The sequence below is a fragment of the Phyllostomus discolor genome, chromosome 4 (assembly GCF_004126475.2).
Source record: "Phyllostomus discolor isolate MPI-MPIP mPhyDis1 chromosome 4, mPhyDis1.pri.v3, whole genome shotgun sequence".
Classification (NCBI taxonomy): Eukaryota; Metazoa; Chordata; class Mammalia; order Chiroptera; family Phyllostomidae; genus Phyllostomus; species Phyllostomus discolor.
Genome location: NC_040906.2, coordinates 182305510 through 182329583, shown reverse-complemented (window position 1 = coordinate 182329583; position 24074 = coordinate 182305510). Strand labels below are relative to the sequence as shown.

The window sequence follows — 24074 nt, the reverse complement described above, 5'->3', positions numbered from 1 at the left end:
CTGTCACACAGCCCCTGTTTTTAGTCTGAGTGCATGCCCCTGTGCAGTTGATTTGCACCTGTTGTAGCATGTAAGTAACCACTGATTTAATTTGCCACCACTTTTTTTTTTAACTAAAGGGATGAACCCCAGTTGCCAACCTGCCAAAGCTGCTTGTTAACTGAATTTAGGTTTGGGGCATAGGTGGTACTGAGGGGAGCAGCTATGTGAGCTGTAGCCTCCTTTTTCTCTCGTGGACCATTCCCAAAGCTGAATTTCTGCAGAGAATAATCTGGTGGAAAAAGGATGATATCAGAGAGAGAAAGGAAAATATGGCTGTGCCTTTTGAAATGCATCATTTCTTTTAAACTAAAGCAACATATAAGCAGCCAGGAAAAATTATTAGTGTACTCAAAAACTGCTTCAGAAAAGCAGTGATTGCTCCACAGCCTCTATGGAAGTTAGAAACTCTCTGAACACTTTTAAACTAAAGGTGAATGTGTTAGTCTCTTATTCAGAGATGTACACTACAGCTTTGGCATGGTTTTAACAGTACTGAAAAATCACTGTAATAAATATATTTTTTAAATTTACTCATTTCTACCTTATGTCAAAGAAAATTAGAAGTAGTTTTAAAATTTCTTTAAAACAAGATAAAATCAACCTAAAAGGAGATAGTAAAGATTAAAAAATTAATGTAAATCAGAAGAAATGCTAACAGACAAAAAGTCATTCCATAATGTTCAGTGCAGTGAATCCTAAACCTAGACCCAAGCATCTTAGTAGCCAAGGCATAGCGGGGGGCAAAAATGAGGTAATTAAGAGGTATACAGTATATGTAAATACAAATAAAATAATTCCTCAGGAGAAGCACAGCTATTGTTTATAATGAACCTGAAAAAAGTTCTCTGACTGGTAAATTTATCCTAAATGACAAATACCACTGTGATCCGAGAAACAGAAAGCAAAGATGCTTGGCCTTGACTAAGGCCCATTATATGTCAGGACATACACTGCTGGGTTTATGTATATGTTCACCCACTACTTCCTATAGTGTGTGGAATGAAATGTAGTTCATTCATAACCTAATCAGGAGTCACAGCAAAGTATACTTCAAAAATTATACTGAGATAAGAATGCTTTAGATTAATAGATGTCGATTATCTGTAAAGAGGCCATGCCTTATGACAGAAGATAAGGTGAGTTAGGTATTCCATCTATCTAAAAATCAAACTGAACAAGATAGTGCCAGGCGGAAGCACTCACTCTCCCCAGAAGTTTACTGCCACGAATGAAACCCAAAAGTACTGGTAATTATTCTAGTTACTGTCATTTTAAGAGAAAAAAAGGAGTGGATGTGTTGCATTACCCACTGAAAGCTTCTGATGAGCTGCCTTTTCTTATTGTAAAAATCCCCTACACTACAAAGCCTTGCAGCACATACACACATCTCAGTTGGAATTTAGTTTAACTCTGGCATATTCAGATTTAAGTTTTCATGAAACTTTAACAGTTGGATTAATTCTGCCCAAGTTCTTTAAATAGGGGTGTGGTGATGATTTTTGTAATCATATATGTTAGTACTTGCCAGGGGAGAGAGTAGTATTCACATATTCCTCAGGCACAGAATCCCAGCTACCCCACATGGCACTTCACGTGAATCAGAAAAAGGTGCTCGATGTGAACAAACACAACCAGACTGCTTCACTGCTATACACTTTCAGGAATGGGAGACACCTTTGATGGTGCTTAGCCCTTTTCTCTGATGGATAGATAGTGGATGGGGAGCGAAGCCTGGTTAAATATCATTTACACTCTGTCCCCTGCTGGTAGCCTTTGTGCAGTGCACAAACAGGGAGGTGGAGGGCACAATGCAGAAGAGTAATCAGTGTTGGTAATCGAGCCTGCAGAAAACATGTATTAACATTTATTCTTATGTACCAATGTTTGATTGAAATGATAACAATAGTTCACGGGATAGGCTTCTTGGTGTCGAGTGTTGGAGACTGATAGGGAAGGAAAAGGAATGTTTCATGAATATTGACGAGTGCCTTCCGGTGCGCAGGCACAGTGAAACTGCAGTGGGATTATTTTTCCGCTCATTGGGGGAAGGTGGGCACTCCAGGTGGCATCAGTGGTCAACAAAACCATGAAAAGCATAACTTCATCAGGCAGAGGACTGACCACATGAATTAACTGGGAATTTTCTGGTAAAAGTAATTTCTGTTTCATATCCTGACATGTTTTGTCTCAGATTACACCTGAGATTAAAATTCTGTTGCTTCTTGTAGTGGGGAACTTTGGGGAGTTTCTGTCTCTTCTTGGCGAATGATTCCTAAGAATTACCTGTCCGGATCTGCCTTGAAGTTCTATCTCATGCCCTGACTTACTCGGCTATATCATAAAGCAAACTATATAAAATGCATAACATTGTAGACTAATAAAAATAGCTCACTTTTTTAAAGGAAAAAATAAAACAACCAACAATGACAAAACAAAAAAAAATCCACCCAAACCCTTTTTCTTACTTTCTAAACATGAATGCACATTTATGATATATTAATAGATATTTAAGAACTATTTTTTTAAACCTGTTTTTATTAAGAGTGTCGCTCTCCGGGCTTTTGTCCAGAGATGGCTTCCAGTCTGATTCCCAATCAGACTGGCAGATGTCAAGAACTAACCCCTAGAGAACTGGGGGCTAAGTGCGGTGCAGCTTCTGGTAAGGTAGCACATCCGAATCCCAAGCTGCAGATGTTCATTAAAAACCGGTCCTAAGTGTTTTAGAAGGCAGTTGGAGAAATTAAAGTGCTGCTTTAATGTACCAAGTAGATAGATAAAATTGGCCTTAAAAAAATTAAACATCTTTTAACTAGATTTGAATACAATAGAAAATCATAAATTGCCCATTAGTTATTTAATCATAATAGCCATTCCTTAAAATCTGAAACATTCCTAAAGGAGTATATTCAATTTACTGCTATTCTCCTCTCATAATTACTGATTGACTGACTGTTGTCACTAGTTTAACACTCTAGATTGTAACTTCTCAGCAGATAATGCCCTTGAATAATTTGACCAAAATGCTTTTTAAAATCCAACCATCAAATTTAGAAATGACATCTCTTACTAGAGCATTCCAGTCCTTGTAATCCCTTTTTCTATTTTTCTGTTGGGAGGAAAAAAACGATTGCACTGTGACTCCTGTAATACCTTCTGCATCCCGGACAAGTTCCTTAATGAACTCTCCTAAGGAGTCTGCTCTTGTGTTGGTCCTCTCAGCATCCTGTCCAGTCTGCTCGCCATCTGCCGTCACTTTGGTAGCCTAGTGATCCAAATTCAGGAAAAGTGTAATTAATAAAGATGATGAAGCTTCTGTTAGATAAATCCCCACTGGCTACATCTTCTTTCAAATACTACTTTGAGCCAAAGGCAATCAATGAATTATTGATCAGATATACTGGAAGTGACACCCTGTGCTCAAGTATACAATTAAACTTTATTGCTTCTTCCATTAAATGGAAATCAGAGAATTGTATTTGGTCTTTTAAAAACCCTCGTTACATGCAATGGCACAGAGGAAGCAATAAAGCACAATTCTTCTTGAAATATCTTTAAGATACTGTTGGCAAAAGTCTTAAATTCTTCCATGTCCACATGTTGCAGTTTTGTCCATATTTTCTTTACTGAAAAAGTGTGCAGTGTTAGCAATTACAGAGGCTCAGGCTGTCTGTCTCAATAAGCTCTATGCTATAGATTTGGTTTAGATCAATACGTTAATTAAAGAAACAAAGAGGGGGAAATGCTTAGCTACTAAGTAGTAAATACTTGTTTTATAACTCTCTAAAGATGCCAGTAAAACATTAAAGAAGAATAAATGCTAAGTTTTCCCATATGTCATCACCAGAAAAGACGGATGTTAATCACAGAACCATAAATTATCGAAAACAAAATAAAACAGAACCCCCAAACTGCTTCACCTCCCAAAGAGAATCTGCATATTGTTTCAGCTTTATTCACATTGAAGATACCATTTGGATACAATGGAATCAATTTCACATGTTCATAGTTAAGATGCACCATATTTAGTCATATGAAAATGGCATGTATAACATTAAAATTTTCTTAAAAGATACTACAAGGTTTAGAGCAACATAAAATAAGTTTACATTTCATTTTTATGTGTATACACATGCTAATAAATATGACTTCTTTTTCAATAAAAAGATTGGGATAATCTAACTACAGATAATTAATCAAAGAATCACAGATTATTTCAAAATAATCTAAATAAGGTCCGAGTTGGCAGTTATTAATACCAGACTGCTTGCATTCTAGATGCTCAAAGAATCTATATAAAAGTGGGTTTTAAGTAGAGCTTGAAATAGAACTAAATGTCTAGCCACCACAGAACATGGTTAGAGATACTACAGAAATATTTTGTATTTTGTGATTTCCCAGGGGCCAGTAAGAGGTTTCATTCATGCAAGTTTCCAAGTTTTGTATAGAAGGTAGCATATAAAGTCCAAGTATTATCATCCCCACAACCTGCAAGTGTTACTATCACAAATAAAAGGATGAAAGGATAAGAATCCATAGGAAGCTTTTAAATTTCCCCTTTACAGTTTACAGTATACACACACGATGGTTTGGAGGGTGTTAGTCGATGCATTAGAATGCTCTGAATGAGCTCCTAAAATAAAAATAATGAAGTTATTTTAACTGTTAGATTTGAGGCTTAGATGGGTCAAATAACTTCTTACATATCCATACCCCACATATGTACACATGTATAATTTTAAATGTTTCCTTTGAATTACTAAGGTCAATACTTTAAGATTTTGGCTGACGAACTTGCTTTAGATGCTTGTCTAGTCTGGACTGGACTGCACTCTATGATATCACTCTTATTTTTGCTGTCACAGGGGACTCGATCTACATTACAGTCATCTTTCAATATCCTATCATAAGAATTACTGCATCACCAGCACTAGTATTTCTTACCACAGAGAAAATGTACATTATCATTTGAACATAACATTTTTTTGCTTTTTCAATACCTTACCTATATTACCAAAAGATCATAATTTACTTCAATATTTACACCTTCGCGTTTAATGATTCTTAATAGTTCAAAGCATTGAATTTTTTTTAAAAGATTATATTTATTTATTTATTTATTTATTTTTAGAGAGAGGAGAGGGGAGGGAGAAAGAGAGGGAGAGAAACATCAATGTTCGAGAGAAACACCATCGAAAGGCAACACCAGTATGCCTTGACTAAGAATTGAACCCATGACCTTTCAATTTGCAGTACAATGCCCAGCCCACTGAGCCACACCAGTCAGGGCAAAAGCATCGAATTTTTTGAAAATAAATGTATCTCAATCCACCTTCCCTTTTAAATTCTGGATGATCAAGATATAATTCACTGCCTTGACTTCTACTTACCTAATTAATTTATACAGTAAGGTATAAGTGTCATCAACAAACTCAGTACTGATTATATGAGTACTGCAACATTTAGATGTCAAGATTTTTGCACGACCCATGCTTAGAAACAAATTAAAATGGTTATGACTAAGCCCCTCTGCAATCAACCTCCCTGGCTTCCTTTTAGTATATGAAATGTGTCCAACTCTCCCCTTCTTAGGGCTTTCTTGTATCTTGTCTTTGCCTAGAATGTGCTTTTCCTCTATACTTTCAGTGACTGGATCTTTGCCATCCATTAGCTTTCAGTTTATAAGCATCTCTTCATGGCGTGAGCATTTGCAGGGCACCTGTCTAGGTTTCTTCACTTCCTGCATGCAGCAAAACACCTTCTTCACAGCACCGTGCATTGTAGAATTACTTATCCATGTGTTGGCTTATGTATTTATTGGCTGCCTCCCTGACTGTACGGTAAGCTCTTAGAGGACAAGAACTTGGTCTGTTTTGTTCATCACTTTATATCTGGCTCCTGGTACAATGCCTACCTTAATAGCAAATATTGAAGGAATGTTGTTACATATATCCACTAAACAATTTCTTAAATAATCTTGCCAACCTTGTCACCATCCTTATTGCCTACTTCTCTATGAGTATTCCTGGAAAAAGCTTTTGTTCATACTATTGCTCCTTAACTCCTCTCCAATTATCCAAAATAATTCTAGCCTTCAGGATTCAGTTCCAACCTCCCCATGCTCTGTGAAGCCATCCCTGATCATTTTGTATATGCTCCCCTTTCTTAGATATTAAAAAACAAACAATGATCATGAGTATTTTGAGTAATTACTTTGTTAGGCATTTTGCTACATCTATCTAGTCTCTATCCTTGGGGGATGGTGCTCCCTCTCTTGATATGCCTTCTCAATACCATGTAAACCAGCCATATGCCTGGTGCTATGCTTAGTGAATGTGGAGGGCTGGGCAGTTTTCTGGGCATTTGTCAGAGCCTCATAGAAAGCTGCTGCTGAGTGCTTATGAGGAGAGCCAAGCCTGAGAGCCTTCGGGTTCCAGCACACTGCGTTCTAGCTGGCTTCATGGTAATTCAAAATTAGCCTGATTACACACCAAGTGCCATGCTGGTGCATGTGGGGTCACAGGTTGGGGTGGGCAGAACTGATCAGGGCCGGCAGAGTCCTTACTGTGGGGGAAGATGATCTTCCCTCTGCACAGATGAGAACAGCTGCCTCTCTTGGATGGACTCTGGGAGAGGAGAGGATGTGAGGTGCCTGACACCAGAAGGTATGGACTTGTGGCATCAGCACTCTAAAAGACGGGTTACACAGTCAGGATCAGTGGTACCCAGACTAATGTGTGGGATCAGAGGGGCTTATAATACCATCTTGTGCCTCATTTACTCTTCCTGCCTTTAGAGACACACAGAGGGTATGCTGCCTGGCTCTGTACTGGTAAAAATAAAGATGTGGAGGGGTTAAGTGACTTATCTAAACTTACACATACAGGGAATTGAGGACAAAACAAATTTTCTGTAGCACAGCTTTATATTCTATCTGTATCAAACATCCAGGAAGACCAGGAAAACACAAGAACAAGTTGAACATTCTGGGTGGGAGGAGGGACAGTGCTCCAACTTAGGCACAACTTTATGTGCATAAGCTTCTGGTTTAAGTAAATTCATATATTTTAAAAACCCCTATCAGAACAGCATATAGATATATTTTTAAATATCATGCCTCATTACACAATAATTAAATTAAAGAGTCGCATTTGTCAAACCACCCTTTGTTGAGAGACTCCACAAAGAAAGCCTATGACAAATGCACTATCACCTGTGGGGAGCGGTGACAGGTAGCAGTGTTCCTGCAGGAGTGAAATTACATGATAGGCTATCGATAATGTTACAGATGAATGTAAATAGTGCACGATAGGAGCTATCTGTCTGGTACAGTTTGGCTCTTCCTGTGTTTTATTAAATTACCATCCCTATCCCTTAATCATTTTTCCTCTTATTCACTATTATCTTGTCCTTTGAATGTTTGACAGATGTCTTCTCATTTATCCTAATATGTTGTACAATCTTCCTTTCATTCTCTATCTTTGATTTTATTTTTATATCCTCTTACCTCTGTCCTATAATCTTCCTAGTGTTACATCGTAAATGATGCCTTATGCAGTACCTCGTGTGTATCTGTCTTACTTTTGATTACCTTTTTTCCTTTACATTCAAGTTCACACAAATAGCTATGTTTCCCTTTTATATTTTTCTAGAGTGTGTATACCTAGGCAGCATGCATTACCGTTGGGCACACATTCATTTACTTCTGAATGATGTGGCTGTTACTTTCTTGCTTTAGCTCCAGCAGTTCTCACTGTGCCTCTTGAAATCTGCACGTAATTTTCTTGGTTGATATTACCAGTGTCTCTCATATTCTGCTTTCTTTGTGTTAAAACTAGAATCTAATGGAGCAAATCTAAAGAGCAACACTGTCTACTGAAGGGACAGCATTGCTTAGATGCCATCCACCTTTGCATTTGCAGACTTAATATGGTTTCCTGCTAAAATTAACTTTTATTATTCTAATAATTCTAATTATTCATATATTTTCAAGTGTCGTCTTCAAGTGCTGCCTGTTCTTGGTACCTGTCAGTGAATTATTCCTCAGACATGCTGTTAGGACAGACACACAAGGGAATAGACAGGGAGCACCTGGCTGACCCTCTGGAATGATAATAAGTCAGTTTCACGTGGAATCCTCCCCTAAATATGGCAGGTGTCAGTTCTGAAAGCTCCAAGCCAAACAAGTATGATTTGTCATACATTACATCTCTTTTAAAACATAGTAGAAGAAATGTTAAAAAGAGGTTCTCGGCAACTTAAAACTTTTAAAATTATAAACAAGGTCTTATAAACATGTAATATTGTTGGCACTTAAATTATTCAGAAACTAATTTTATCATTTTGGAAATGCTTAATTTTCATTTAAATTTGATTTTTAAATTTTACATAGGCAGTAAAAGACAATGTAGACAAAACTAAACTTTGATATTTTATTTAGGTCAGTCTAATACATAATTAACTTTCTCTTCTTACAGAATATAAACATTTAAGAGATGTTTATTAAAGAAAAATACCCAATTAATAGAATTATAGATATATTCCTGATTTTAGTACATTTTAGAGAAATTCAAAATCAGTACTTATTTTGGGTTTCCCTACCTCTCATCTGGTTGTTCAAATACTATTATTTAAATTATTCACAGTCATTTGCTTAATTAAACAAATATTGACTTAACATCTACCATGTGCATGGTACTGGTGAGACTATGGTAAAAAAAAGGTACTTCCTATCCATTTGGAGTTTATGGGTTGATGGGGCAGAAAGGTATTTATCCAATGATCATGAAAATAAATTTAAAATTACAAATGGAAGAAAAACACAGCGGTATAAGACAATTAAAGAAGAAATCTTATCATACCTAGAATGTCACAGAGGGCTCTCATAAGACAGGCTTCCATGAGCTAAGGTTTGAAAGCTGAAATGAAATTAACACAAGGAAACAAGATGTAGGAGGAGGTAATTTATTTCAAGACCAAAAAAAGTGTGCGTGGAAAGCTCAGTGGTGGGGTGAGGTAACTGAAGGACAGTAAGGCTGGATGGCCAGGGGCACAAGGGGTGCAGATGTGGCCAAAGGGAGGGTTTGGGCCTTTATCTAGGAGCAATGAGAAGTCGGGGGGAAGAGTTTAAGCACAAGGATGACATGATCAAATTTGGAAGAGCCAAAGTGCATTCTGGCTATACTCTGGAGGACAGACTGGGAGGAAAACAAGAGTAAAAACAGAGAGACTAGCTGGAAAGGCAATGTTGTAATCCCAAACCAAAGATTATGGAGAGTGGACAACAGGTGTGGGGATTAGGTCACAGAAGTGGAACCCAGTACATTGGGTAAGGGGTTAGCTAAGTGGGAGGACAATGCGGAAGAACAAGTCATGGAAGAGAATTTGTAGGATTCTGGCTTATATGTTCAGTCTGCCAGGGTTCAGGTGACCAGACAATGAGTCGGGGGAGAGATGAGGCTGGGGAGTCAAGTGAGAGTTGGATTACAATGGGAGAACATCACCTGTCATCCTGCACAAATGGAGAGCCCTTGTAGAATTTGAAGGAGAATGACATGATCAGATCAGTGATTTAGAAAGTTTGCTTTGGGCCCTGGCTGGGTAGTTCAGTTGGTTAGTGCATCATCCTGATACACTAAGGGTTCAGGTTTGATCCTGGGTCAGGGCACATACAACAATCAACCAATGAATGCATAAATAAGTGGAACAATAAATTGATGTCTCTCTCCCTCTGTCTCCCTCTCTTTCACTCTTTCTCTAACCCTCTCACTTTCTAACAACTAATAAACAAAAACAATGTTTGCTCTGCCATATGACCATTTGTTGGTTGGAGTTGAATAAAGTTAGAGACAGAGGTCATACAAAGGAAACAAATTGGGTTGAGGGTGAAGAAAAGGGTAGAGTGAAGGGAAACCTATTAATTTCTATTCTGGGAGACACAGTGGAGAATAAATCACTGAGGTGCTCCAGGAGAAAGTATGAGTCTGGGAGGAAATTATGAGTTTAAATTTAGATGTCCAGTTGGTAGTTAGGGACACAGGACAGGAGCAGAAGAATAAAATGTATCTTGAAAACCCAGATTTTTGAATCAGCATATACATGGCAAAGAAAGAGTTTACAGAATGAAAGGAGAAGTGGACTGTAGACTGGACTTCAAGAAAACCAACTCAAAGGGATGGGCAGAAAAAGGAGCTGAGAATGAAAAGTCAGAGAATCAAGAGAAACACAGAGAGAAGAGAGTATGTCAAGAAAGAAAGAGTATTAGACATTGCAATTATTACAGGGAGTTCAAGCAAAATAAAGTTTCCATTGAATTTAGTGACCAACTTGTCACTTGGTTATCTCATGGAAATAGTTTCAGTAGCATGCTGGGAGTGAAAATCTATACTGCAGTGGGGTGAGAAGTGAATGCAGATCTGTCTCTGAATCTTTTTAAAGATTTGGCTGTGAAACAGAAGAAGGAGCTGAGGGCAGTACAGAGGAATATGGAATTGTCATCAAAAAGCATCTCAGTATTCCACTTGTATTGCAGGACAGCTTGAATACATTAAGTATAATTTCCATATTTAAGGAATTTATAGTCTGATGGGGAAATAAAATGATAAATCAAAATACATTGAAAGAGATATCTGGTTATGTAATATTTTGCTTATGCAATATTTACATATTAATTAAATTCTATAAAATACAAGTTAAAATGTCTGTTTGGGAGAGAAATATTATTTTCTTTATCAAGGGCTATTAAAGAACTGGGTTGCTCCATGAAAAAAAAACAAGCACAAAATATATAAGCACTTAGAGGAGAGAGGGCAGTTCCCCCACCAGATGCAGGATGAGACTCGTCAAATGCTTTAACAAATATAAAGAATGTATTAGTCCTAAAGCAACTGGTCAGCCAACAAAGCAAAACACTGGATGCACCAGAGAAAGCACTGTCCAGAGGGAAGGGGGCTGGAGCCACCAGATGGCTATAGGCTCACAGTAGTTCTCAGCCTTGCCTGGCATCAGAATCATCTGGAGGGCTATTAAAAGTCCCAGTGCTCATATGGCATCTCACCCCAGTGATGTCACAACCTTTAGGGGTGAGACCTAGCATCAGGTAATCCCAATGTGCAGTCCTAGTTTAAGGAATTGCTTCCTAATACAAAGTCATGGCCATTGCACTTCTATTCTGGTCCAATTGCTGGGTCATTCATGGCTGTGAGTTAAAGGTATTGGTGATCTTAGCCATTGGATATTTAAGTCATCTAGCTCTCTAGTTATGATTCTATGTGCATCAATTCACCTTTTCCTTATCATGTAGCTTGAACTCAAGGAAAGAAAGAATTTAGTATTTAAAGTCTCCATGAAGGTTATGTTTATAATTATATATGTGGTAGGGACAGGTATGAGAAAATTTCTATTTCCTCCCCACTTCCTTCACCAAGGAGATCTTTGCTCTTAGCAGTCTTATTTCCAGGCTTTTGTGTTATAAAATCTGAAGAATAGGGAAGTAAAAATGGTGCTGGAGTATGGAAAAGGGAAAAAGGAGTAATTTTACAACTCTGGCAAACAGTACCTCAGCCAGGTGACCAGGATCAACATATTGATTGCATAGGACTCAACATGATGTGATAAAAATGATACTTTTCTTCCATAGTCTTTCCCACAATAAGCCTGTATCTCCATTCTCATCATGAGAAAAACATGAAGCTAACCTCAACTGAGGGACATTTTATGAAATACATGAACTTATCAAAACTGTCAAAATCATCAAAAACAAGTAAAGCCTGAGAAACCGTCAGAGTCTAGAGGACACAGCCTAAGAGCACATAATGATTAAGTGTAATATGGTACCCTGGATGGGATCCTGGAATAATAAAAGGACATGAAGTAAAAACTGAAGAAATCTGAATAAGGTAGCCTTTAGTTAATAATAATGAATCAATATCAGCTCACTAGTTGTAAGAGATATACAATGCCAAGACAGTAACAGAAGGTAAAACAGTGTGGGGTATATGGGAAATTTCCGTCCTATTTTTGCAATTCTTTATAAATCTAAAACTATAAATCTAAAAATCTATAAATCTAAAATAAAAAGCTTATTTAAAAATAATATTGAAATCATTTCAAATTGTACCATAAATATAAAATGCAAAACTATATGTGTAAATAAAAAATACAAAACCCCAAGATAACACAGGAGAAAATCGAAATGATTTGGGGTATGGTGACAACTTTTTAGATACAATACCAAATGCATGATCCATGAAAGAAATAACGATAAGCTGGACGTCATTAAAATTAAAAGCATCTGTGCTATGAAAGACACTGTTAGGAGGATGAGAAGCCAAACCGTGGACTAGTGGGAAATATTTGCAAAAGACATACTTGATAAAGGACTTACCCAAAATATACAAAGAACCCTTAGAAGTTAGTAAGTAAACAAACAACTTCAATAAAAAATGAGAAAAATCTTGTCTTGGTGCATTTGGGCTTCTATAATAAAATACTATATACTAGAGAGCTTATAAACAACGGAAATTTATTTCTCATAGCTTCGGAGAGTGGGAAGTGCAAAAGCAATTCCCCAGCAAGTTTCTTGGCTCACTGATGGCATCTGTGGACTGTGTCCTCACAGTCAAGGAGGGGTCAAAGAGTCTCTCTGGAGTCCCTTTTGTAAGGGCACTAATTCCATTCATGAGGGCTCCACCCTTACCACCTAATCACTTACTAAAAGCTGTATCTACTTAATATCATCACCTTGAGGGTTAGGATTTCAAAATAAGTATTTTTGAGGGGTCACAAACATTTGTCCACAGCAAGACCTGAACAGACATCTCACCAAAGCAGATATATAGATGACAAATAAGCATATGAAAAGATGCTCAACATTACATCTCATTAGGCCATTGTAAATTAAAACAATGATGTGAGAACACTATGTATCTATGTGGAATGACCAAAAATTTGAAACACTGGCAACACCAAATGTTGCTGGTGGGAATGCAAAATGGTACAAACACCTTGGAAAATAGTTCGGTGATTTCTTACTAGACTAAATATCCTCTTACCATATGATGTAGCAATGGTGCTTCTCAGTAATTACACAGGTGAATTGAAAAGTTATGTACTTGATTCGTATTGGCAAATCTTGGAAGCAAACAATACGCTTCTTTCAGTAGGTATATTAATAAATAAAGTGTGGTATATTCAGACAGCAGGAAAATATTCAGTGCAATGAAAAGACACAGAAGAACATTAAATATATTTTTAAGAAGAGAAAGAAGCCAATCTGAAAAGGCTACAAAGTACATAATTCCCATGATAGTCTGGAGAAGAAAACTATAGAGAAAGTAAAAAGATCATTGGTTGCCAGGGGTTAGGGTGGGTTTTTAGGTCAGTGAAACTACTCTACGATACCATAATGATGGATATGTCATTAAACATTCGTCAAAACCCATAGAATGTACAACGCCAAGAGTGAACCCTAAAGTAAACCAGGAACATTGTCATTTGATAATGATTTGTCCACATAGGCTCATCTGGCAGAACAGTTGGGCCCTTCTGGTGAGGGATGCTGATGACAAGGAGGCTAGGCTTATGTACGGGCTGGGGGTACGTAGAAAATTTGGGTATTTTATAATCAATTTTGCTTTGAATCTTAAACTTCTGGAACATAATGTCTATTTTGAAAGCTTTAGTAAGAGAGAGTCTCCTGGAAAAAACCAAGGATGAAGGCTAAGACATAATGAAGGTATGATTCTCCTAGTGAAATCTCCTGTGCCCAGGTCATTAAACCGTCACCAGCTCAGTGAGGGCAATGCCTGTGTTAGTTTTGCTTATACCTCTGTCCCCAGCATATGTCATTCCATCTTAGTGTCTTACAGGGGTGTCCAAACTTTTGGTGTCTCTGGGCCACACTAGAAGAAGAAGAGTTGTCTTGGACCACACAATAAACACACAAACACCAATGAAAACTGATGAGCAAAAAAAAAATTTAAGTAAATGTATGATTTTCTGTTGGGCTGTATTCATAGCCGTCCTGGGTCGTACACAACCTGCAGGCCACTGGTTGGGCACCCCTGGTAGGGCATGGAAGACCCCCAATAAATATTAACTCAGTGATTGAATAAAATGGCACCTGTTTCAAGGAATTTTCTCTAACACCTTTATCAAGATTAAATTATTCCATATGTATGTATTTCTCAGGTACATTTCTTTATTTTATCTCAAGTTGTATGTTTACTTGCTATTGTTCCATATGTCTAAATGCTTTATTACACAACACACACACACACAACCCTGCAAGCTCCTTGAAGAAAAAGACTGAGTCTTTGAATTTCATCAGCCAGCACCTAGCTCGGGCTTTGCATGTCCTGAACATTCCTATGTGCTGGTTGAATTGAGTTTACTCTGCTATGATCTGTTTAAAATTTCTTATTTCATTGTATTCCCATAACAAATACAAAATGATCAAATATACAGTCAATATGAGATAAATGCACTCATTAGTCTAATTAATGTCTAACTACATTTGGCAAGAAACCCGATTTTGTATTTGTACATTCTGCATTGTTTGGATGAGATTATGGAGAAGCGTTTAGTATGCTATTCGTAACACCAGGGCCATTGTTTAGCATTTTGTGTTTGGAAGCCCATCTGATTTCCCTGTGGAAATCTTCCTAAACCACATGGGGGGGGGGGGTAGGAACAGTGTCAGGCCAGTGGGAAGCCAAGGACTGGGCCTATTGAGGTCCCTGGATTTCGAGAACTATACGTATGTCCTACCATATGGCCTGAAGTATCTCTTCTTTAAAAAAAAAATGTACTAAATAATCTGTAAGAACCCTCTTACTATAATATTCTTTGTCATTTAACACTCTTAGATGATCAAGCTGGATCCCTAAATGACAGACCAGCTTTCCTGTTCATGCATTTTTCTGGCCACAAGATGGCGGACTTTATGTTGTTTTATTCATTCTCTCCCAGCAAAAAGAACCTTAACCTGCCTGCGGTTTTGAAAATTTAAGACTCCCAATTCCTTTAAAAGCCTGATCAATGCAACACGGACTTTCCATTCTGATTCTAAAAAGTCTCTTGAATGCTTTGAATTTTCACAATAAAGGAGATTTCTCCTTTTGTGTGGGCATACTGATACAGACTGCATTTCTATACAAATGCAAAAATCCCATGAAGAGATCAAAGAGACCACAAGTATTTTCATTTTTCCCCCTTACACAGGCAAAGACAGTGCTTAAAATTCAGAATTGATGAAAACTGTAGCACAGAGGCTACTAGATAGAGTTTTCAAAATATTCTGTCATTCTGGTATTTTTAACCATTGTTCTTGATGCTTCGCAAGTACTCCAACTTTTTTTGTGCCACTGGGTTCTCAGATTTTATATGAGGTGGAAGTAGCAAATCAAAAATACATCCCTTTCATGCACCAAAAATGGGAATTCAGAAGAGCGAGATTTGCATTTCAGAAATTTGAAGTAATTTTCCTTAATTTACATGATCTATCTCCTTTAAGAAGACTTCAGATTTTGCCAACTTACCCTGGTCAGAAGCTCATTCATTTCCGTCACGAGCGTGTTCAGATCGCCCTCTGCCAACTGAATGAGCCTCTCTGGGGCCCGCTGAGGTGAGAGCAAGTGCTGAAAAAGATCACATCCATTTGTACGTTTTAGTAAATGTTTTTGCAGGGATCATGAGCTTGAACATTGAGCAGAACACACTTTTCCTTTATATACAACTCCCTTCCCCCCCCACCGGCCTTCTCACCTTTGAAGAAAAGAGGAAGAAAGCATTTCAATTGGGCACGTATATACACAGAGCTCTGTGGAATATTCTGACAAATAATACAAATTGCAGTAATTTACTGAGAAATTACTATGTTCCAGGCTTTTTTTGTTTTGTTTTGTTTTTCACTTAATTCTTATGACAGTTCTATGATATAAATGTTACTCCATTTTGTGTACGAGGAAACTATAACTTGAAGAGAGTTATAACAAGATCATGCAGCCAGTTAATGGGAGGAGTCCTAATGAAGTCTGACTCTTTAAGGCTCATATTTCAGCCAACAAAGATTCCATTTACAGGTTAGACAGGGGACGGGGGTCCTGGCAGAGGGAACTGGCCAGGCGCTAACTACCTGGCCTGACCTCCGTGTTGGTAGGGGCAGGCCTGGCACGCAGCGAGGCCATTTTCTTCTCCTGTTGAACGTAATCAATCTCACAGAACACCACCATTAGACAGGGGCATTCTGTGACAGTGATGAATGAAACAGAAGAAGACCACTCCATAATCTTGTCTAAGCACAGGCAACACTGTGGTCTCAGTGCAGGCCACAAAAATACCCAAATCCCATTTTCTGGCTGAGATGAGTGACCACAGCCTCCTTCCTAACGATGGCTTTAGCTTCCCTTTGTTCTTCCTTGCTCATAGAGGAGGTTCATTAGCAGAATACTCTGTTGTGGGATCATTCCTACTTCCTCATAGCACTCAATCCAATGCCTGGCACAAACCCTAATGCCAATAAGTTATTTCTAATGCCTTCTTAATTGAGACACCCAAAATTCCCTGTGGTGTGCAGTGTTCTTTGCTGCAACAAGTTAGTAAACGCAGCTTCGGACTACCACACCTGTGTTCCTGGTGGTCTCTGGCTGGGACCCAGGGAGCATTAACACAGGTAAAGGAACTAAACAAAGAGGGTAAATAACTTGCTTCGGGTTTAAATATATCAGAATGGGATGTCAAGTATCCATATATTAAGTGAATTATGGAAGAAGGCAAACACAGAATAAGAAAGATTGGAATTTAAGGACAATCAAGGTCATTCTGACAAGCACCCAGCCTTAAGGACGTAGGTGACTAAATCCCCCAGCTTAGATCATGACCACAGATCACGCCCTCTTTCACAGGGCCCTTTAAGTGATGCATCCATTGCTGAAGTATTATTTTTAAAAAATTATGTATTTGCTTTTCTAGTTTATTTTTTATTCATTCCGTGTATAAGGAAAATAACTGATCAGCATCTTCTCTATTAAAACTCTTCCCATTCCTGAATACTGGGCCAACAAGGTAAACTCAGATCCCTCTGCCTGGCTTTGAAGGTTGTCTCTCATATCACCCTGCACCACTCAAGTAAGTCCCCAGCATTATCGCCTACTCGCCTGACTTCTAACGCCTGTCAGACAGCCTTGCTGATTCACACCTGCCTCTGCTATGTGGCTCTCTTAGTTTTGGTGGCAAAAGTCTGTATGGGCTGGGGGTCAGGGAGACGATCCTGGAGTGGACTGGTTGCTCCAGGGCAAGTTATTTTCTCTCTCTGAGATTCGCAAAGGTGGCTTCATTCTCACAGGCCCTAAAGCAATATGGCCTCTATCAGAGTCCCAGCTCTACAGCTACCGGCCGTGTGGCCTTGTGTCTCACACGGAGCTGCTCCAAGCCTTAGTTTCCCTGCCTGAAATAATGTAGATGATATGGTACTCTTTTCTTAGTCTTTGGAATTTCTTTCAGATTTATGAATAATAATTCATGGTAAAAGCAGTCAGTTGCCTAGCACAGAGATATTCGTCAACAAATGTTAGTTATTCTTGCTATCATCATGATTGGTTCCTTCTGGAAAATAGAGATAATGATGTTTACCTTAAAGGCCATGATCTGCATTAAAGAATACTTTACCTAGAGGAGTGTCTGCCTGTACCTAGCAAATAAATCTTAGACTTCTTCCTCCAGTCCTCACCAATGCTTGTCTGCCTATTGAAATTATGTCTATGCTTCAATGTCAACACAAATTGCATTCTCATTAACAATGCATTCCCTGATTACTCTGAATCTTACCCATTTCTCTAATCTTTGTATTCAATTGTATGTTAAATTCTGATAAGGCACATAGTAGTTATGTACTTTTGCTAATTGTTTCTTTATGTTGTTTAATTACTATTATTTTTAAAACCATAAACTCTAAGCTTCCTGAGGGTAGTGACTACCTCACAGGAGTCCCAAAGCCCCCAGGGAACCTAATGCGGTTCTGGGGCATTCCAGGATTTCTCAGTAAATGTCTGATAATTGACCAATAGTGCATATGTAGTTAGTTTTCATCTTTTTCCTCAGATGAACCCCAATTTCCTTAACATTTCCTTCTATCCCATTTAATACTGAAAACTTTAAAAATGTTCTAGAATAGTTTCCTAAATTAGTTTTTATTGAAATACTTTCAAAGGTCTACTTGTTCTCTTGCACAAAATTTTCATCTTGTGCTTTCATTTTTACAAGAAACTGAAAAGCTAATGTAAGTAAGGATTTCTGGAACCCAGGCTGGGCACCTAGAGACGAAGGACCCCCTGATCGCAGCACCCACATTTGCATGCATGTTTGATCACGTGGCAGACCAAGCACAGAAATCACTCAAACTTGTCACGTGATCCCAAATGCTGTTTGAGGACCCCTTGCAAGGAAGGGGCGTCCAGGTAATATTGTGGAAAGGTGGGAGCCGTGCCTACCACATGGCACATGCTGGCGAAGACGCCTGTGGGGAAGCCGTCTGTCTCATGTTCCTGTTGCTAGCAGCTATTTGCGTTTAGTGAAAATCATCTGTTATTTTATATTAATGTTTTTAATTTGAATTTTATTGTTTTTTTTAGACCTTTGTAAGAATTAATCTGTTTAGACTTTATGGAGCTATAAGTATAAGGAGTCCATACCTGATTTTATGTTTGCACCTATTTCAGTAATGTAATACAAGTAATTTGAGCTCAACACTGTGGATACACGGCCCTCTTTTCCTTAATAGTGATCTGTATATTATAGTTCTCAAGTTTAAAAAACACTGGCTAAGACAGCCTCTGAATTTGAGTTAATGGGAAGAACATTTTTCCCATGATTAAAGAAGCTTCTGTCATTTTTCCCCTGGCTCTTGCTGTTACTAGCCCAGCCTACCTTTAGTTCCTGCGTCACGTTTTCAAGGCCATACAGCGTCTTGTATGGAGCCGGCAGCGGGCCCGTGAGGTTGATGCTCGTGGCCATCTGCTCCAGGCGGGCCAAGTCACCCAGCAGGATGCCCGTGCACTCATCTCCGCAAACTGTGGAAGGGAGACAGCAGAGAACATTCACTTCTGCTGAGCAACCCAGGCATATGCTCAAAGATTTCAGCTCTGAAATATTGTATGGCCCAAGTATAATTCTGTGAAAGATGATGCTACTTATCTCAGATAATGAACACTTCCGAATGAATGACAGCCGAAAAAAGATGAAAAGAACAACAGGAGGGAGCATGCCTGTCACTCAGAACCTGAACGATCGATGATGATATAAACTGTGGAACCAGAGAGAAGGAGCACGCGGCCCATGAGGGTACCACGTGTGCTGTGGAAGGGTTAAAGCAGAGGTGAGATCTGAAATACAACGTGATGCCCCAGAGATTTCCACAAGAGCAATCTAGAGGAAATCTGGAAAGAGGGAATAAAAACACGCTCCTGAGTCCAAATGTGTATGCAAATGTGTGAGATGCTACATTAGGTTTCACTGTGGAGTGTCTGCAGCAACCCTGCCTCCACATGCTTCATGCATTACATATTCAAAAACGGCATAAATTTTTAGCTTGACATAAATTGAGAAGCCTTTTAATTTAAAAGAAATTTTTATTTTATAATTTCTGTTTTATCCCTCATAATGCTATTTATTTACATATTTAATTATTTGCCAACCCTTCCTCTTTAATCTTTCAGCATGTTATTACCCATGATGTAGTCCCACAAATTCCCACTTCAGTGATTAACCTAATCCGGTCTGGTAGAAAAAGAATTGCTAAGGGCCCGAAAAAAATTATTCTTTACCAAGAGTGCTAACATTATTTTCATAATCTTTTCATTGATTAGGAAGAGGGACTATTCAAATTTGGTGGTTGTGGAGGGGGCCTGGTGGTAGAGCTGGTGAAATGAAAAAAGGGATTATTTCTTCATTATCAAATTAACTGCATATAGTCCAATTTCTAAAATTAAAATATATGATTCTTTTGGAAGATAAAAATATACATATTCAGTTTCAACTTAGTTCAAATTATTTTTTTACTCATTGCCTGCCATAATCATAATATGCATTCAAGTGAAGTTATAATTTCTAGTTTATATTCCTCAAATAGAGGTATTGAAACTATCCACATGTTAGAAGAGAGGAAAATACATAACAGAAAACATGGAGATTTGGAGCAGCTTTGGATCATGCCCAAAACTGGCAAGGATTCAATTAGTTCTCTAAACAGCTCTCCCCTGAGATGCCTAATGGAGAGAAAACCATTAACGGAAGCTTGTAAACAAAGAGAAGCAGTACAGAGGGTGATTTTTTTGATAGAAAAGCAGTTAGAGGTGAGTTACAATATCCCTACTTAGGGAATAAACTGGCCCAGCAGGGCTTTCAATAAATCATGTCCTTGCAGGTGACACCTGTGACTATCGAGCATCACCTGCAGGGAATTTGTAAGCTCCTGGCGCCTTGCAAGCTGAGTGAACAAAGGGGCTTTGGAGGCAGGGGCTGGAGTCTGGAACTAGAGCCGCAGCTCTTCCTTTTCTAACGAGAATTAAAGAGAACTTGCTCTGTGTGGTGACTGAGTGAAAGGAGATCACTGTGGCTTCACACTCTCAGGTCAAAGCAAGTGCTTGAGAAGCTTCAGCAGGTCTGTGTACATGAAGCAATGATAGAAAACAGAATCTGGAGCACAATTAGGTACCAAATTAACCTTGTCTAAACTCTAAGACACAGTCTGGTTCTCCCACTGATGTAGGTCTAAGCATCATCTGAAGGACATTCTTGAACCATCGGAGGCTCGACCATACCTCAGTGTTTCTAGTTCAAAAGGTGACCGCATTACCTGGTTTCTGACACTCTAGCTGAGAATGTGCTTGTCTCACTGATACTGATACCACAGGTCTATACACCATAATTGGAGGAGCAACCGAATCAGCAGCATTGGCATCACCAGGGAATTTCTTACAAGTGCCTCATCTTGGACCCACCCCAGGCCCAGTGAATCAGAATCTACATTTTAGAGATTCCCACCACGTGGTGTATGCATGCTAATGTGTGAAAAGCATTGTTGTAGGTCAGTGATTCTCAGTTTGGGCTGCACATTAGAATCATATGGGGACTTTGAAGTAGAATCCAAGTTCTTCCCCTTGCCAGCTCTGGAGAATCTGATTTGCTGGGCCTATGATAAGGCCCAGCCATCTGCATATTTTAAAGATTCCAGATGATCCTATCACACACAGCCAGGGATTAGAAACAGTGGATCAGCTGATCAACTTTAGGGACTACTCACCCAGTCCTAAAGGGAGCAAGGATTTGGAAGACATCATTTTGTCTGTGGTCTCTTCTGCCCAGAACACACTTCTCCCTCCGTCTTCCCCTATGTGGCCCCTGGATGCTCAGGCCAAGTCCTCAGGAGTTACTTCCTCAGAGGGGGAAGCCGTGATGACTCTGCAGTTACTGTGCCCACCAAACTCTGCAGCATTCCCTTTGTCCTGTTCTTCTAACATTCATGTGTGTGTGTGTGGGGGGGGGGGGTGCATCTTACTGCTTTATTTATGTATTGTTTCTCCCTCATTGGAGAAGGGACCTTAATTACCTTTGGTCATAGTGCCTAGGAGACTGTCTTCCACATAGTAAACGATTAATAAATATTTTGGAGAACACCACCAGGGAGTTAGAAACAACTGAGGGGGGGAGGGGGAGAGAGAGAGGCCACATAGGAAATATCCGAATGTGGGAACATAATAATGAATGATAGGACACAGAAAACCACACAGATGTGTGAGGAACAGGAGAGCAGGATTGGTTAAAACAATGGTTAGAGGGAGAAAACTGTCTCATGACTGAAGAGGCAGGACTGACTGTTGTCAATGAGGTGACTATTATGATATCTTCATGAGGCAATTCAGTTTTGACCCAGGAAAGAGTGGAAGGGAAGAAAGGAGACACAAAACACTATCAGAGAAGGAACAACCCAGATGGGTTACTGAACAGACAAAGGCAATGCTCATTTCTGGGGCACAGTGGAAATGGTTACCACTTTTTTACTGCTCCTCCCATGAAGAGGGAGAGTCCATTGGCCCCCCTGGAACCTGGCTTGTCTGAGTGACTCACTCTGACTCACAGTGTCAGAGGGATACTGTGTGACTCCTGAGCCTCGGCCTCAAGGGGTTTTGCAGTTTCTGCTTCCACATCTCAGATCCAAGCTGCCTTGTAGACAATCCCAGATTAGCCTCCTTGGGGAAGAGAAGCAACTTGATCTTGAGAAAGGCAGGCCCAACCATTCCTTCTAAGGCCCCATCGTGTGACTGAGGCCACCTGGGACTCCCCAGGCATGACAACAACAGAATCATCCAATGGAGCCCAGCACAAATGGCCAACCATAGAATCTTGGGATGTATTCAGCATTGCTCTAGGCCATTCAATTTTAGAGTGACAACATAGAGAACTGATAACATTTCCCCAAATTTTGCATGTGTGATCTAGAGAGTAAATTCAGAACAGGGACAGGTTGCAATTCGTAAGTTAAAAACAGGTATTAGTAACAAGTTCATCATTGTTTAAAAAGTTCCACTTAACTTTTGGTGAAGATGTATTTTGGGCAGATATCCCAGGAGGTAGGCAAGCAATGTTCCTTTTTCAATTTCAAGGTCTTGAAAGATACTCTATCTAACATCTCGCCATGCCTTTCAGGGCAGTGTCTTCTTCAGGAACCATTTCTAGTTTGTTTTCTAATTTAGTATAATTTATAACCTACTTATTTCCAAGAAGAAATTGAGTCAGCTCCTTGATAATGATATGGCTAGAGCTCCTTAGTGATGGTTCCAGAAATTTCCAGGGAAAAGGTTTCTTGGTTTATATTTCATACAAGAAGATTTCAGGAACTGTATCACAGAACTAGGTCTGATTTACAATAATAGACTACAGAGTAAATTGGTGGATGAGGATGCCAAGAGGCATGATGCATACTAATTTTGATCTCATTTATTCTACCCCCTGCCCATCTGTTTTGGTTTCTCATCTTCAGTTGTTGAGATAAAAATGTATTTAATTGCTCTTTCAAGGACTTATACATTCCATTTGATGTCTCTCTGTCCAAAGGTCTATTATTATCCTGTGTCTTATGGTCTCTGCACTGGCTTTTTGGGGAACAAAGTGCAAGTACATTTCCATAATTGAAGGGTAACTTTTATATATGCTCCAAGTAATGTACTAACATCTGTCCAAATGGGTCAGGAAGACTTATGAAAATAACAGCCACGGGGATTTTTTCAAAGCTCCTGTATAAGTCTAGTTCATGTAGTTATAAGATAAAAACATGGAGAAATGTGCCCTTTACATAATGACTTGCTATTTTATTCTAACACAAAATATTTTACTTACAACACAAGCTACTTTTATTTGCCCTCAAAAAGTCTGAAATGTCTGGCAACAAACACTGGAAATGAGATGCAAATTAAAACCACATTGAATTCATTCTCATAGGGAAGATCTGAACAGTGTATGGAGACATGGAATATTCACATTATGTAAACAATTATTTTTTTGCTAAGGGCACAGTAATGGTACAGCGTAAACTAACACCTATCTTATAATCAGGACCACCCCTCCAAAAAAAAACCCCTCTCTAAACCATTCTCCTAAACAGCAACAGAAATAAGATTATGAAGCGAGATCCTTCCTAAGATGCATGGGAGCAAAAGCAAATATTTCAAGACTATGAATATATTTCACATGACTAAATGTTTCTGAGGCTTTGCCTATAAAAGTGTCAGGATAAATTTGTACCTAATATTAACAAATACAGTACTAAATTCAGATCATTATAGCTGGGCACACAGAAAGGGCAAATCATGCCACTGATATTACAGATCTTTCTGGTAGCAATTAGTACAAAACACTGCACTCCCACCAGGGTCGCCCATGCAGAATACCCACGGGCTTGCTGTCCCAGAAAGCTCACACACTGCATCCCAACCAAAGAAGCTGAAGCTGCAATGAATGTGTGGAGTACTCTTGAAAAGTCC

At 38.9% G+C, this 24074-nt stretch overlaps 1 protein-coding gene across 4 annotated transcripts in view; it reads right to left on the bottom strand.

Annotated features, from left to right (window-relative positions):
* LAMA2 (laminin subunit alpha 2) overlaps positions 1–24074 on the bottom strand; it is a 516934-nt gene that overhangs the window by 114099 nt on the left and 378761 nt on the right. For all 4 annotated transcript variants that reach the window (XM_036024687.1, XM_036024688.1, XM_028508983.2 and 1 more), the window contains 3 exons: positions 18964–19106; positions 15579–15677; positions 3193–3304 (listed from right to left, as the gene is read on the bottom strand). In XM_036024687.1, coding sequence (XP_035880580.1) covers positions 3193–3304; positions 15579–15677; positions 18964–19106 — 354 coding nt within the window. The remainder of the gene's footprint in view (positions 1–3192; positions 3305–15578; positions 15678–18963; positions 19107–24074) is intronic.